Source organism: Taudactylus pleione, unplaced genomic scaffold, assembly GCF_031769625.1.
Source record: "Taudactylus pleione unplaced genomic scaffold, aTauple2 ptg000191l, whole genome shotgun sequence".
NCBI lineage: Eukaryota > Metazoa > Chordata > Amphibia > Anura > Myobatrachidae > Taudactylus > Taudactylus pleione.
In genome coordinates this window covers 4,267,586-4,284,093 of record NW_028284593.1, presented here as the reverse complement: position 1 = coordinate 4,284,093, position 16,508 = coordinate 4,267,586, and the positions used below count along the sequence as shown (strand labels likewise).

Sequence of the window (16,508 nt, the reverse complement as noted above, 5' to 3'; positions counted from 1 at the left end):
TAGGAACTTTCAAATGGCCTATATAGAAGCAGATACAGAAAATTTATTACAAAATTCAAATAATATTGCACAACACTTCATGTGTGAGTGTTTGATTATTTTACTGTCAGCCTAACTTTTACTGCTGGCATTGGTTGCATAACCATTTGCTATGCTCATCACACACAAACATATTGCACTCATTACAGATGAATGTATATCACATGGAAGGTGATATGGGTAATTTGACCCCAAACTGAAATAAACATAAATAAACAGACACGAAAACTAGTGAACGTGTGCCACATTGCTAGAAAGGCCTTACGAAAAAATACGTGAAAGGCGACGTCACTGCATTGTGATTTTTAAAAAAAAAAAAACATGGGTCACAGAGACCCCATGGTACCACAACAGGGTTAAAGACTTTTGGGTACCACAGTGTCTCCATTGGATGAGCCATTTTCAGTGTAAATCGATGGCAGGGTCTTATAAACATTTCCTTTCCATTAAAGGGACTGTGAAATTCACCCAGCTGAGGACATATAAATGCCAGAGTTCTACTTTGATACTGCCCTGGTGAGGGTTTGATTCTGAGTGCTTCTCCCAAGGTAGTGAGGTACCAAGGGCATCCTATACTGAGGATTCCTCAAGCTTTGGAAAGGATTCTACTAGACAAATGCCATGGATGACTTATTGCAGGCAGTAAGACGGACACTAAACATTCTGGATAGTGATGTTTTAGTTGAATCTGTTAAGTGTTTAAGAAATAGTTGCCTTCCTTAATTTTCACAGTTCATTATGGATAGAGACCTGAACACAACTGAGAGGTGTCTGACTATCTGGGAAACCTGTCTCTGAAAGCTCTGAATCATTGCCTTTTTGCAAATAATGTCTCTATTACATCCTGATCGGTAGGGGAAGTGTTTTTATGCAGGTAATTTTCTGGCAGCACAATGTGTTTGGTCTTTTGGATTGCCAGTACAGGTAATGCATTAATAGTGAGAAAGGTGTAGACAGCATATACATAAATAGGCCTGGTTTGCAAAGAAACCTGAGACCAAGCATTCACAATATTTATCTGCAAGAACAATTGGGTATTTTTATTGGTTTTAGAGAAAACAAGCATAAAAAAAAAAAACATAAATGTGATGGACAGGGAGAAGTATGTGCGGATTTGAGCATTTCATATGACATAATATTATAAAGAACATAAGTAAGCAAACAGAATAAATATAAAATCCAACAACATCAATAGGATAATACAAGTACCCGAAAGCGCCATTCGGATAACCGTACAATGTGCCAAAGAGAGAGAGAAAAGGGGACAATAGAAATAATCACACGTATAACAAAAGAAATACTAGGAGATAAGAGAAACTCCACTTATACTCCATTTATATCAAAATAAAACCATACACCCAAAACAAACCTCTCCATGATTCCAACTCGGGCACCCTTGGATCCCCAAAACAGCCCACAGTCAGTCAGCTTGCTGTGTAAACAGATCATGTACCCAGCTTTGGTCCAGATCGATGAATCCATAGATGTGTAGAGAATTCATTAACACATACCAATCAAACTTTGAATGCGAGTAAAGCTGTCTCTGCTCTGAACAGACACCGCAACTTAGTCACAGAGACTCTGCAATTGTTAGAGTTCTATTTTCCGCCTTCATCTGATGCATTTCCGTGCACACAGCGTTCTGTTATTTCTTTTTTGAACTCTGCCTTTCCAGCTGTATAGATCTACTAAAGCAGTGTTTACTCCAGTCTGCAGAGACCCCTAACAGTGCATGTTTTACAGATCTCCTCAGTATCACAATTGAAATAATTAGTTACCCTGCAAACCAAATACAGTGGTAGTGCATCATGTTTAATGTTATAATGCTCACATGGAATTTCATGGAGAATGGAGACTTCCTTAAATCCATAGATGTGCAGGATGCTTATCTACAAATTTCTATTGCAACTCAACATTGTTGATTCATTAGAACCAGAATGGATTTGTTCACATTTCTTCTTCATATGTTGGGACCTTCATTTGATTGTATCAGTGGCACTGGTTAAATGGTGCAATAACAAAAATCAGCTGCAAGCAAATGTGCTGTAGATGATAACCATGTTGCATGTGATTCAGGGTTTTCGGTTTCTTCTATGACATACAGTGCATTCGGAAAGTATTCACAGAACTTCACTTTTTCCACATTTTGTTATGTTACAGCCTTATTCCAAAATGGAATAAATTAATTTTTGGCCTCAAAATTCTACACAAAATACCCCATAATGACAACGTTTAAAACGTTTTTTGAGATTTTTGCAAATTTGGCAGCAATTACAGCCTCAAGTCTTTTTGAATATGATGCCACAAGCTTGGCACTCCTATCTTTGGTCAGTTTCCCCCATTCCTCTTTGCAGCACCTTTCAAGCTCCATCAGGATGGATGGGAAGCGTCGGTGCACAGCCATTTTCAGATCTCTCCAGAGATGTTCAATTGGATTCAAGTCTGGGTTCTGGCTGGGCCACTCAAGGACATTCACAGAGTTGTCCTGAAGCCACTCCTTTGATATCTTGGCTGTGTGCTTAGGGTGGTTGTCCTGCTGAAAGATGAACCGTCGCCCCAGTCTGAGGTCAAGAGCGCTCTGGAGCAGGTTTTCATCCAGGATGTCTCTGTACATTGCTGCATTCATCTTTCCCTCTAGTCTCAAAATTCCTGCCGCTGAAAAACATCCCCACAGCATGATGCTGCCACCACCATGCTTTACTGTAGGGATGGTATTGGCATGGTGATGAGCGGTGCCTGGTTTCCTCCAAACATAACGCATGGTGCTCACGCCAAAGAGTTCAATCTTTGTCTCATCAGACCAGAGAATTTTCTCATGGTCTTAGAGTCCTTCAGGTGCATTTGGCAAACTCCAGGCGGTCTGCCATGTGCTTTTTACTAAGGAGTGGCTTCCGTCTGGCCACTCTACCATACAGGCCTGATTGGTGGATTGCTGCAGAGATGTTTTGTCCTTCTGGAAGGTTCTCCTCTCTCCACAGAGGATTGCTGTAGCTCTGACAGAGTGACCATCGGGTTCTTGGTCACCTCTCTGACTAAGGACCTTCTCCCACGATCACTCAGTTTAGATGGCCGGCCAACTCTAGGAAGAGTCCTGGTGGTTCCGAACTTCTTCCATTTACGGATGATGGAGGCCTTTGTGCTCATTGGCGACCTTCAAAGCGGCAGATATTTTTCTCTACCCTTCCCCAGATTTGTGCCTCAAGATAATCCTGTCTCTGAGGTCTACAGACAATTCCTTGGACTTCATGCTTTGTTTGTGCTCTGACATGCCCTGTCAAGTGTGGGACCTTATATAGACAGGTGTATACCTTTCAAAATCATGTCCAATCAACTGAATTTACCACAGGTGGACTCCAATTAAGCTGTAGGAACATCTCAAGGATGATCAGTGGAAACAGAATGCACCTGAGCTCAATTTTGAGCTTCATGGCAAAGGCTGTGAATACTTATGTACTTGTGATTTCTTAGTTTTGTTTTTTTAAAATGAGCAAAAATCTCAAAAATAAAAACTTTTTACTCGTCATTATGGGGTATTGTGTGTAGAATTTGGAGGACAAAAATGAATTGATTCCATTTTGGAATAAGGCTGTAAAATAACAAAGTGAAGCGCTGTGAATACATTCCAGATGCACTGTAAACAATATCAGGATCTTTTCTGACAGTCTAAATGTACTTGCTTTCATAAAATGACAATGTGGTTCCTGGATGAAGAACATGATGGCAGACGTGTCCGCAATCATCTTGTGAGCCGAAGATTTTTTTATGTCTTTGCCTGCCATGTGAATCGCAGAAAGATAACAACATACAGCCATGGCCAAAAGTTTTGACAACGACAGTTACTGGTTTTCAGTCTGCTGCTTCAGTTTTTGTGATGGCAATTTGCATATACTCCAGAATGTCATGAAAGTCCCTCTTTGCCATGACCATGAACTTAATCCCCGAAACAACATTTCTACTGCATTTCAGCCCTGCCACAAAAGAGCCAGCTGACATGCCAGTGATTCTCTCGTTAACACAGGTGAGTGTTGACGAGGAAAAAGCTGGAGATCACTCTGTCATGCTGATTGAGCTAGAATAACAGACTGGAAGCTTTAAATGGAGGGTTGAGCTGGAAATAATTGTTCCTCCTCTGTTAACCATGGTTACCTGCAAGGAAACACTTGTAGTCCTCATTGCTTTGCACAAAAAGGGCTTCACAGGCAAGGATTTTGTTACTAGTAAGATTGCACATAAATCAACCATTTATCGAATCAAGAACTTCAAGGAGAGAGGTTCAATAGTTTTGAAGAAGGCTTCAGGGCACCCAAGAACGTCCAGCAAGCGTCAGGTCAGTCTCCTAAAGTTGATTCAGCTGCAGGTTCGGGGCACCACCACTGCAGAGCTTGCTTCAGGAATGGCAGCAGGCAGGTATGAGTGCATCTTCACGCACAGTGATCAAAAACTTTTGGAGGTTGGCCTGATGTCAAGAAGGGCAGCAAAGAAGCCACCTCTCTCCAGGAAAAACATCAGGGACAGACTAATCTGCTAAAGGTACATGGATTGGTCTGCTGAGGACTTGGGTAAAGTTATTTTCTCTGATGAATCCCCTTTCAGATTGTTTGGGGCATCTGGAAAAAAAGCTTGTCCGGAGAAGGAAAGGTGAGCGCTACCATCAGTCCTGTGTCATGCCAACAGTAAAGCATCCTGAGACCATTCATGTGTGGGGTTGCTTCTCAGCCAAGGATGTGGGCTCACTCACAATTTTGCCTAAGAACACAACCATGAATAAAGAATGGTACCAAAACATCCTCCAAGAGCAACGTCTCCCAACCATCCAAGAACAGTTTGGTGACTAACAATGCCTTTTCCTTCATGGTGGAGCATCTTGCTATAAGGCAAAAGTGACAACTAAGTGGCTCGGGGAATAAAACATCGAAATTTTGGGTCCATGGCCATGAAACTCCCCAGACCTTAATCCCATTGAGTACTTGTGGTCAATCCTCAAAAGGCGGGTGGACAAACAAAAACCCACAAATTCTGACTAACTCCAAACATTGATTAGGCAAGAATGGGCGGCCATCAGTCAGTATTTGGCCGAGAAGTTGATTGGCAGCATGCCAGGGCGAATTGCAGAGGTCTTTTAAAAAGAAGAGTCAACACTGCAAATATTGATTCTCTGCATAAACAATGTAATTGTCAATAAAATCCTTTGGCACTTATTAAATGCTTGTAATTTTACTTCAGTATACCATAGTAACATCTGACAAAAAGAGTCTAAAAACACTGAAGCAGCAAACTTTCTTAAAAAACACTACTTGTGTCATTCTCAAAACTTTTGGCCTTGGCTGTACACTATTATCTCAGCCAATAATATTCGGACTTCCCCAATTAGATCTGACGGTGACAACCTGCAATACTAAATCAGTTCTACTCCCATCACAGGCACACCACCAGGGCAGTAGGAATTGATGCTCTGTCGGTGCTATGGAACTTCTGCCTGGGGTATTTTTCGTCTTTCCCCCTCATTGCCCCCACCATATGGAAAAACCGGAAAGAAACCGTGGCAGTCAGAGCGTTCCTTGTGTTTTGGGACTCATTGTTCATGGTTTGCATTAGTATTGGTGTAATTCTCCTGCAACAGCATTGACTTCAGGTACTTCGATCAGATCTTCTGTACCAGGATTAAATTCTTTATCCAAATCTAGACACCTTATTTTTGATGGGATGGAAATGTAATGTTCTTTGCGGTAAAGCATGGGAGTCAGGCAATGGATTTGCTGTTTTACTATAGACTTTGGAAGGCATTCATCATGTGCAAACCAAAACTGGATGATCCTGCTTCTGCTAGTCTTGATGTTTTTCATATTCACTTATACAGGAGCCTTGCACTCACAGCTCTGAAGGTTATTTTTACCCTTCTTAGTCATGGTGAGACACTAGGAATCATGGGTATAAAGTGGAGCAAGGGAGCCTGCGCTCCCAACTAGTTAATCTTTTTTACTGAGCAGCACAGGCTCCCTCTCTCCTATACTCCACCCCCCTCAGCCAATTTTAGTTTGGTGCCTCAGGAGTGGGCATGGTTTTTGGGCGCTGCTACTGCAGCCTTTACTTAGTTTTATTTACTTATATGTTCTTTTATACTGAGCAGGCAGCGGGTCAGTGTCATTGACACCCCCGCTGCACTCCACCAACCTGTTCCAATGGTCGGAGCACTGGCGACAGGATCAGTTACCCCTGCTGGCTCCTGCTCAGACAGACCGGAGCCCAACTGCTGCCAGAATTCGCGGGGACAGGTAAGGCAGTTCTTTACTTGCAAAGAGCCGCGCCATAGTGGTTAATCGCCGTCTGATGCCTCAATGAGTGGCGACGATCAACTGCTATAATGTGGCTCTCTGCAAACAGAGAACGCCCTTACCTTCTGGCAGTGGAGTCCCGGTTGTCTCGGCACTACCGCTAGACCACCAGTGAAGCACGCTATAATGGGAGGCGCTCTTTCTGAGTGGAGCCATTCCCTGGGGTCGGCCAGATGGGGTGAGGCCAGCTTGTCCCATTAGCTCCTCCACACGTGTGTGTATATATGTGTGTGTATATATATGTGTGTGTGTGTGTGTGTGTGTGTGTGTATATGTATATATGTGTGTATATATATATCACACACACACACTATATAATGGCCTGGCCCTTATACAAAAAGGCATAATTAGGAAGGAGGAGGAGCTGCTGAGGCCGGAGGGAGTGGCCCTGAACATAGCAGAGCGGCGGCTACCAGAGCCGCCGCTGCTGCTTCTACATAGAAGTGATCACTGTAGAGCCGGAGCCGCAGCGGGAAGATGTCCCACTGGCGGCCCGGATACAGAGCAGAGCGGCGGCTACCAGAGCCGCCGCTGCTGCTCCAACACAACAGTGATCACTAGAGCCGGAGCCGCAGCGGGAGGATGTCCGGCTGGCGGCCCGGATATAGAGCAGAGCTGCGCTGCTGCTTCCTGAAGGGGTGGGTCCGGCTGCCCGATCACTGCTGGCCACAGTGATCGGGTCACCGCAGCAGACAAGGCTACATAAGCCCTGGCTGCTGGAGGTTGATAGCCCATGGAAGTTCGCCGGGAGGGGGGTGCTGACGGTGGCCGATCACTGTGGCCAGCAGTGATTGGGACACAAAGGAGGGGGAGCCGCGGGTGTAAGAGGGACCAGAAGGTTCCTCTGATATAGGCGGCAGTGGGAAGATTAACTTCCCATAGCCGCCTAGTGGCCATTTCTGACTGGTCGTATCAGATACGACCATGTCAGGGAAAGCCCAGTCTGGTATGGTCGTATCTGATACGACCATGCCAGGCAAGTGGTTAAAGGTTTTACAAAGTTAGTTTTTGTTCTGTCTTGTGCAGCTTGGTTAGAAGAATGATGGAGTTCCCTGTAGGTTTGGGATTGAGAAGAGGCTGAAGGCTAAATAGTTTTAAAAATAATACAAAAAAATATATATATATATTAAACTTAATGGCTGGCACTCCACTTCTAGCATTAGAAATACCCTGGTGCCCTCCACAGTGTTCCCTAAGGAACAGCAATGCACAAATGAAGATAAATGGCGGCACTCACGGGTCTTGCAAAGAAGAGAATACACTGACACCTGTGTCAATCCTGTTCGATGTTTCAGTCAGAATAGACTTTTATCAAGAACATACTGAAGAACCCATTGGACGGTCCAGATGGACAATGACCCGAAGCATACTGCAAAAGCAACCAAAGAGTTTTTAAGGCTAAAAAGTGGAATATTATGCAATGGCCAAGTCAATCCCCTGACCTGAATCCGATTGAGCATGCATTTCACTTGATGAAGACAAAACTGAAGGGAAAATGCCCCAAGAACAAGCAGGAACTGAAGACATTTGCAGTAGAGGCCTGGCAGAGCATCACCAGGGATGAAACCCAGCATCTGGTGATGTCTATGCGTTCCAGACTTCAGGCTGTAATTGCCTGCAAAGGATTTGCAACAAAGTAATAAAAAGTGAAAGTTAGATTTAGGATTGCTTAGTTTGTCCCATTACTTTTGGTCCCTTAAAAAGTGGGAGGCACATATAGAAACTGTTGTAATTCCTCCACCGTTCACCTGATTTGGATGTAATTACCCTCAAATTAAATCTGAAAGTCTGCAGCCAAAGCACATCTTGTTTTTCATTTCAAAGCCATTGTGGTGGTGAATAGAGACCAAAATATGTAATTGTCCCAATATTTAAGCACCTGACTGTGTGTATATGTATGTATGTATATATGTGTGTATGTATATGTGTATATATATATATATATATATATAAAATATATAAACTCGGCACACACAGACTTTTCAAACTGCAACTCCTTTGAACATAGGGAATGTTGGTTCCAAAAAATTGCAATAATTTGTTAAGCTGGCCACCGCTTCACGGTCATTCCCATCTAGCCAGTCCCTACACTGAGTCTCAGATAAATGAACTTGCTCTGCCATCTTGGGCTCAAGCTTGCATACATTTTAAACATGAAACTGGGTCCTGCCTTAAAGAGACAGGACCACACCCAGGGCTATCAGTTAATAAGCACCTGGAAAAAGAAAAAAGTTTGTCGTACATTTGAAAAACAGGGTGCCCTAGCAAGTGTGACCACAAAATTTAAATAAATGACAGGCTCAATCCACGGCACTCGACCATCTGGGGTGCCCTTGGTGTGTGACGACACCATCTACATAAAAAATATCATACAAACTCGGCACTCACATGCTTTTCAAACTGCAACTCCTTTGAACATAGGGAATGTTGGTTCCAAAAAAAAAAATATATGTATGTGTGTGTGTGTTATCTCCGTGGTCCATTGTCCCCCAGTGGTTTCAGAGAAAAGGGTTTAACTTTAAGGGGGGTATTCAATTTGGAGCAAAAAGTCTGTGCTGGACTTTTCGCTCCACATCGCAGGTTTGATGGGGATAAAGTTTCGGGCGCGTGCCCGCTTTATCCCCGTATTCAATTAGGAATCGGCGTAAACTGGAGCCGGCGGAAGGGTATCGCAAAAAATCCGGAATTGTTCCTGGGACCCCCCTAAAGATGTCTAGACATGGGGGATCACTATGGGTACCCCCATTTTGTCTGCTGAAGGAAGTCGGGGTTTGTTATAACCGCAGCAGGTGCGTAAATGCAGCTTAAGAAGGGGTGAAGAATAGCACTTAGATTATTATTTTTTTTAAACTTTCCATTAAATTTGGGGTACATGAAAATGGGTGCAAGCATATTTTTAAGTCCCTAAAGTTATATTTTAAAATTCTTCAAAAATGCACCTACCGCTACTACCCGCAATGAAGAAAATACCTGCCGCTTACATGGGGACCCCTGTGGAATCTATTTCACTACTTTACGATTTTGGCCCAAATATTTAATTTTTTTTTAACCCCAAAATTCAAGTAAATTTTTTGGGGTGTCCTGATTTTTTCGTAACTTTTTTTTTGACACATTAATTTTAATGGCCATTCCCAGGGGTGCAGGCTATTTTTTTTTTTTTTTTTTTTAAGCCTGCACCCCTAAAACCCAATTCTGCACTTTTTTTCGCCATGTAAAACATGGTGAAAAGTTATCCCTGTTTTTTAACAAAGACTTTTCGCACCGGAAATTGAATACGGGGATAATTAAAATAGGTGAAAATGACGGCTTTTCGCAGCCAAATTGAATACTGCCCTAAGTATAAAAATCGTGTTATTGCCACAGATGACAATTACTTACTACAGATTTTTTTTTACTAAATACTCTTCTTGATCTTACCGGTGCTATTTTCCACACACAAATAAATCCATCGTAGGATACATTGCAGGTAAAAAAAAAAGCCTTCGTAAAAATTGTGTACGAACCAGCAAACTTGACTTTTTTTTTTTTTTTAACCACTTGCCTGGCATGGACATAATTTTCTGTCCACACCAGGCAGTTCTTTATCTGTACTGGACGTAAAATTTCGTCCAGGCAGGTAAACATGAGGGCTGCTGCAGGAAGAGAATCTTCCCGCAGCTGCTGCTCTCAGAGGGACCTTTCGGACCCTCTGCTTGCCAGTACCCTCTCCCCCTCTGTCTGCCGTGCTGCCGATCGGTCAGCACAGCAGGACCCCCTACCCAGTGCCTGCAAAACTGAGCAGCCGCTGGGGAAAAGTAAGTTTAACCTCCCCCTAATGCCCTTGACATACCTGGTTCCTGTATCCGGTCTCTAATTGAGCGTTGCGATGTTCCGATTGTGCTTCCGATGTTCAGTTAATTTAATTAAAAAACGATTTTTTTTTTTCTGAAACCATTTTGGATAAGTTAAAATGAATGTTCCTCACCTAATTCATTCATTAAAAAAAGACAATTTTGGAGCGGTTTTTGGAAAAAAAAAATAGGTGGATTTTATTAATGTAAGTTTTATTTTTAGTTACTACTTGTATAGAAATTTACATGTGGCTTTACCATAAGTTTTGTAATTCTCTACCAGGTCAATTTTATGTTCCTCTACTGCGGGCAGAAGATAATTCCTCTTTTCCTATTATTGGCATACCATGGTCACCAGAGCAGGCTGATATCCTGTCACAGCCCAGGTACTGTGGCAGCCCCAAAGATCCACTGCTAGCAGTGAGAGCATTTGCAGGACCAATGAGCCCTTCAAAGGTGAGACTGCAAAATACTTCAATACCCTGCATTGTTTTCTTTTGCAATGTGACTTAGCAATTGTCAAAGGCAGGTAGTGCGCAACATAACAAAGATTTGTCGAAATGTCTACATCCCAGTAAAGCTGTCATAGACTAGGATTTTTTGGATGTTAACTATCGCTCCTCTCTGTTATGCAACAAGCAAACATATATTTCATGTACACTTTGTACATGTTTAAAAAGTACAAAATAAAAACTACCTCTAAATTTACACTTTTAGTTATGTAAATGGGGATGAAGATAAAATCCTTGCGGTCAGAATTCCGGCGCCTGAATCCCAACACCAGTCAGAATCATGAAAGGGGTTAGGCTGCATGAGAGAGGAGGGTTAGGTTTAGGCTGCAGGAAGGGTTAGGAGTAGGGTTAGCCTACTTACTGGTAGGTATCAGCCTTGTAATACAGTTGGAATGCCAGTGTCGGAATTCTGGGCGCCGGCATCCTGTACCAAACTCTGTAAATTTCTTTTTTTGCTTTGTTTACACTATGTACGATACTGTGGAAATGTATGGTTTCTTATAAATAAATGCTAATATAATAGTTTGCAGATGTTTTATACATATAGGGCCATATTCAATTTGAGGCAAAAAATCTCGCAGATGACGTCATTTTCGCCAGTTTCACTTATCCCCAGATTCAATTTCATAGACTTTTCGCAAGTGCAAAAAGTCTTTGTTAAAAAACGGGGTTAAGTATTCTCCACTGAATAGGTGGCGAAAAAAAGTGCAGAATTGGGGTTTAGGGGTGCACAATAAAAAATAGCCTGCAGCCTTTGGAATGTCCCCTTAATTTAATCTGTGTCAAATTTTTTATTTTTTGAAATCCTTAGGACACCCCAAAAAAGATACTTTCATTTTGGGGGCAAAAAAAAAAGTGTTGGGGGACAAACTTTAAAACTAGTGAAATTGACTAAGGTGGGGTCCCCAAGTATGCGGCAGGTGTTTTCTACAATGCGGCAGGTGGATTTTTGAAGAATTTTTTAAATTGGGTGCAAGTCCCTGAAGTCATTTTCATGTACCCCAAATTTATTGGGACTAGTTATTTTTTCCGAAAAAACCCCTAAGTGTTATTCTTCACTACTTCTTCAAAAGCCGCATTTATGCACCTGCCGCGGCTATTTAAAAACTCCGACTACCTTCAGCAGGCCAAATCGGGGGTACCCATAGTAATCTCCCATGTCAGAACATCTTTTGAGGGATGACAGCATGATTTCCCCAAAAACTGACAGGATTTTTCGCTGCTTACCTTTCTGCCGGGTCCCGTTTTCGCCGGATCGAATCCGGGGTTAAGCGGGCACACACCCGATACTTTTTCCCCTCCTAAAACAGCGATGATGGCGAAAAGTCCGAGCTCGGACTTTTCGCCTCAAATTGAATATGCCCCATAGATGTGTTCAGATACTCCTTTCCTGAAATCTAGCCATATGGCCCAATTTGGCATGCCATGGACTCTGCACCTTAGCAACACTTTGTGATTTTTCTTACAATTTGCTACTTTAATCTGCTGTTGTATACAAATTCTTTTACAGCAAAAAAAATTTGGAATGTATCCAATCGCTACTCGTGGTGAAGCATATTAGCCATGCTAAGCATAATGTGCCGTATGAAGCAAATAAGGAAAGGTGTGTGAGGACACATCTGTACGCCTACCTGGTCACAGCACATGTTAACTAACCGTAAGAAACAGTGGTTTGATAACTTTGTTGTCACCCTCTTGTTTCGCCACTGCCCATAACTTTTTAGCTTGAAGGAAAGAGAAGGTGTAGTGGGGAATGAGGCAGTGGTGCTGTATATCTCGATAAGAGTTGTCATGCCGCACCAGTTCCTTGTTCCACTGACCCTCTTCTCATCCAGGTTGGAAAAGACGACTCAGCTGTGCAGTTGTATTCAGTTCCACTCTGTTATAGGCTGAAGATTTTAGAAGAACCTGGAAGACCCCGCCACGTGACAGGGCTGGATTCTTTCATAATGTTAGAAAAACAGATCCAGAAAGAGGCGAGGAGAGAGTTGGAAGGTGAGATTCTGGTTTTCATTTTCCATATTCTTAATCCTACAATGAAACAAAACTTATTGTACCTACTCAGTGACCGCGCTGAGCGAAAAAAATTGTGGGTCCCAGGTACCCCTCTCTTTGGGAAAGTGGGGTCCTACTCCACTGTTTTTGGGTCCCATCGCATATTATGTGGGGTGAAGGCAGGCATCAGTGGGTACAGTGCTTGGGGCAGGTAGCAGTTGAAGTAGTGGGGGTTAAGAGCAAGCAGCAGTTGGGATATAGCTGGGGATAAAGGCAGGGAGAAGTTGAGCTTGGGCTAGAGGGGAGTTAGGGCAGGCAGAGCTGGGGGTAAGGAGAGGTAAGTGCAGAGAGCAGTTATGACAGTGCTGGGGGCAAGGAAGGGGCCAGGGGCAGGTAGTGCTGGGGGTAGGAAGGGGGCAAGGGTAGATAGCTGTATTGGGGGTAAGGGGGAGGTTAGGGACAGGTAGTGCCGGGGGTGAGGTGGGGGATGCACCCAGCTAACAGTCAGGGTAAATGGGAAAGGCACACAGCTACACAGTCGGGGCTTGTGAAGGAATGCACAGTTACACAGTCAGGGAGGATAAACACAGTTACACAGTCATGATTAGGGGTGGGGGGGTGTTCACACTGCTGGCCAGTGACTAGCCACAGAGCCAGCCAGTAACACCAGGGACAGGGCGACACTGATGGCCAGTTACACCAGGGAGACACAGATGGCCAACAACACTAGGGACAGTGACATTAGCGGCGGGGACCACACAGCTGACCAGGGCGGGGACCTCACCTTTCAGGGTGCTCCACTCCACCAGCGCCACAAAAGGTCATCGTTCTTCACCTCCAGACAGAGCTGCCTCCACGGAGGCTGGGGCGTCACCGTCCAGCAGCAGCTTTCGGATATTTTTCTGTAGGACAGACGGGCCCGCAACGTTCTGCAGCAAGGCCTTCACCGCCAAGCCGGTGCTGCTGTCATCTCCCCCGTCCGGGTCAGATATCACCACAGAGGCAGGAGCAGAGTTTAAGGGAGAGGGGCGTGAGTGAGCCGGGAGTGCGGGGAGAGTGACTGAAGTCGGAGGGAGCGGCTGCTGTAAAAGGCGGACCCGGGAATTCTGGGAGATGTAGTACTACTCGCGTCCATTTGTGCCCACTGGGGGAGGAGACATTGCCAGCAGCTATACGTTGAGGAGAATCCGCCGGCGGCGATTGGTTGAGAGGACGCCGCCGGCAGTGATGATTGGCTGCTGCAGCGTTACACGCGTCCTAGAGGGCCCACTCTGTTCTAAATTCCGGGTCCCCAACTTCCTGTAGCGCATAAAAACGCGCTATAGCGCATATTTTGCGAACACTGATATTAGCTGTGACCGAAGAAATCCAAATTTCTACTTCAGGGTTCATAGGGTATCCACAGGATACCTTGGGGTATAGGCGATGGCGGCAGACATCGGGCACCTCAGAGTTAATTCTTCAGCCTCCCAGGATGCACTGGGGTCCCTCTCCTATACCCCGCTCCCGAGCCAAGGCAAATCAGTTTTGTAGGTGCGTAGTCGGATCACCTCTTCAGAGGGGGGCTGTTGGACAGCCCCTGAAGTTTCTTCCAGCAGCTTTAGCTGCGATGATATGAACGGGCAGCATGGACAAGCTAATTATAGGTCCATGCTGCCGCTCCTTCATCCCGCTGGGCCAGAACGCCGGTACTGATCCGGGGATGCTGGCGGGTACCATGGTCTCAGGTAATGGGGATCCCGGTATTCCAGACTGTGGCCGGAATCACGGGGATTCAGGTAAGCGGCGGGAATCCGCAGTGGGTTACCGCCATTTCATAGTCTTATTTGTCTCTAGGCAGGGGGCTCCCTGAGGACAGGCTGCACGTGGAGCAAGGTACTGATCCTCCGCTTCCACTAGACCACCAGGGACAGCGGCCTGCAGCAGTATGGAAAATGCTCCAGTGTCCCAGGGGTTAATAGCATGCCAGGGGTGTGTGCTTTCCCTGTCTCACAGGCAGCGCCTCCCACCGCTGCACAGTGCCTTTCCACAGCGGTCTGGCGGGCTGTGGCAGCGTTCCTCCCACGGGCCTCTCCTATCAGCTCCTCAGCGGCCATTTTATAAAAGTGGTGAACGCTGCTGGATTCTGATAAAGGGGGCATCGCAGTCTGGGTCCCCCGCATACCTCTCCACTGAGATCAGTGTATGCAGCACTGTTTCCTACCAGGCTCTGTGTCTGCGTAGTTGATCATAGTGATTGTAGTGCAGGTGATTTATTTCTGCATTGTATGTGACTATATGCTAGCGCTGTCTGACTGTACTTCACTTCTCACTGTCAGCCATTTTACTATCCCTGTCTTTTTCTCCCTTGCAGTGCTGCAGGGTGCTTATTGCCTCACAGTTAAAATGAAGTGTTTTTCTGTGTGGTGCGTCACATACACATCGTTTACACTCATCATGTCTGAGAGTGAACGTGATTATTCTCCTCGGCTAAAACGGACCACATGCTCAGTACTGTTAGCGGAGGGTGATGTGAACACTGAGGGTTTCTCACATTTATATAAAATATGTATATGTGAGAATTGGTATTGCACTCTGCCGTATTTATGCAGTAAGTTCCTGCAGCTTGACAAGCATCAGACAGGACTAGTATTTTTCTTTACTACTATAATGTGTATATATGTATGTATGTATATGCTATGTGTTCGCATTATACCCAGTGCATGCTGTGTGCTATTACCATGCGGTTGTGCCTGCAGGTATGACGTACACCCTGCTGCTCCACACTACCTGTTACAAGGCAGGTACATGAGGAGAAACTGCTAATTCTCCCCCCCTGGTAGTTCACACAATGTTCACAGTAGTGTCTCTCTCTACCTTTGTACAGAGACTGACTACTCCCTCCAGTCCATGTCGCAGGGATTTCCTTTAAGCCAACATAAGGCACGCTTTAGGCGAAATTCGTATTGCGCCCTTTCGCCTAGTCTTCGCTTCGGCGATGAAGTTTTGCGTGTATGCCACGCTAGGTAGGCGGTCTGCGGTTCGCCAAAGCGAAACTTTCGCCTGCGCAATGCTTTTTCGCCAAAGCGAGACCTTTTCGCAAATGCAATGTTTTGCGGGCGCGAAACTTCTTTTTATGTGTGAAGGGTATTCTGCGGAATTCCCTTTGTCAGTGATATCACAGGAATGTTAGCTGCAGGTTATCCATTTCCTGTGGTTCATTACACGCCTAGTGAGTACTGCAACCTTGCCTATATACTCGAATGCTACGTATCGCAAAGTGGTACTTTGTTGGAAGTCCATGTACTCCCTTACAGGGGGGGGGGCTTCCAGACCAGATATGACTAAGCTTGGTAGCCAGAGACTGCAACAAGGGGCAGATGCCTTGGACCCACATATGTTAATGAGGTGGCCTTGGGTTATAGGTCTCCTCACTTCTAGAATTTCCTCGGCAGCAGTGGTGGCGCTCATGGGGAGCTGATGCAGGCTCCAAGAAAGGGTTGGAATGCTTATCCTTTAATGGTGAGGTCCTCTTTGACCCTGATCTGGGAAAAAATTCTGCGCACTTTGGCAGCAGCTAAATCCGCATGTCTGCCATCGGCCCAAGTTACTTCAGGGTCTGGGACTTTGTCCTTTTGACCCTGTTGGGCTCAGGGTAAGTCCAGAGAACAGTCCTGACGGGACGGGCCCACCCCTGGGGGACCCCAGGGTTGGAGGCCGACTTCTTCACTTCACCGAGTGCTGGTATCAAACTACTACAGACACTTGGGTATGAGAAGTGGTCTCTCACGGGTACGCCCTCTCCTTCCCCAGAAGGCCTC

General features: G+C 45.0%; 1 protein-coding gene across 2 annotated transcripts in view; it reads left to right on the top strand.

Moving 5' to 3' along the window:
- The window catches only part of ANKLE2 (ankyrin repeat and LEM domain containing 2), a 63,108-nt gene that overhangs the window by 20,980 nt on the left and 25,620 nt on the right, over window positions 1-16,508 (top strand). For both annotated transcript variants that reach the window (XM_088476688.1, XM_088476687.1), the window contains exons 8-9: window positions 10,485-10,657; window positions 12,602-12,708. In XM_088476688.1, coding sequence (XP_088332814.1) covers window positions 10,485-10,657; window positions 12,602-12,708 — 280 coding nt within the window. The remainder of the gene's footprint in view (window positions 1-10,484; window positions 10,658-12,601; window positions 12,709-16,508) is intronic.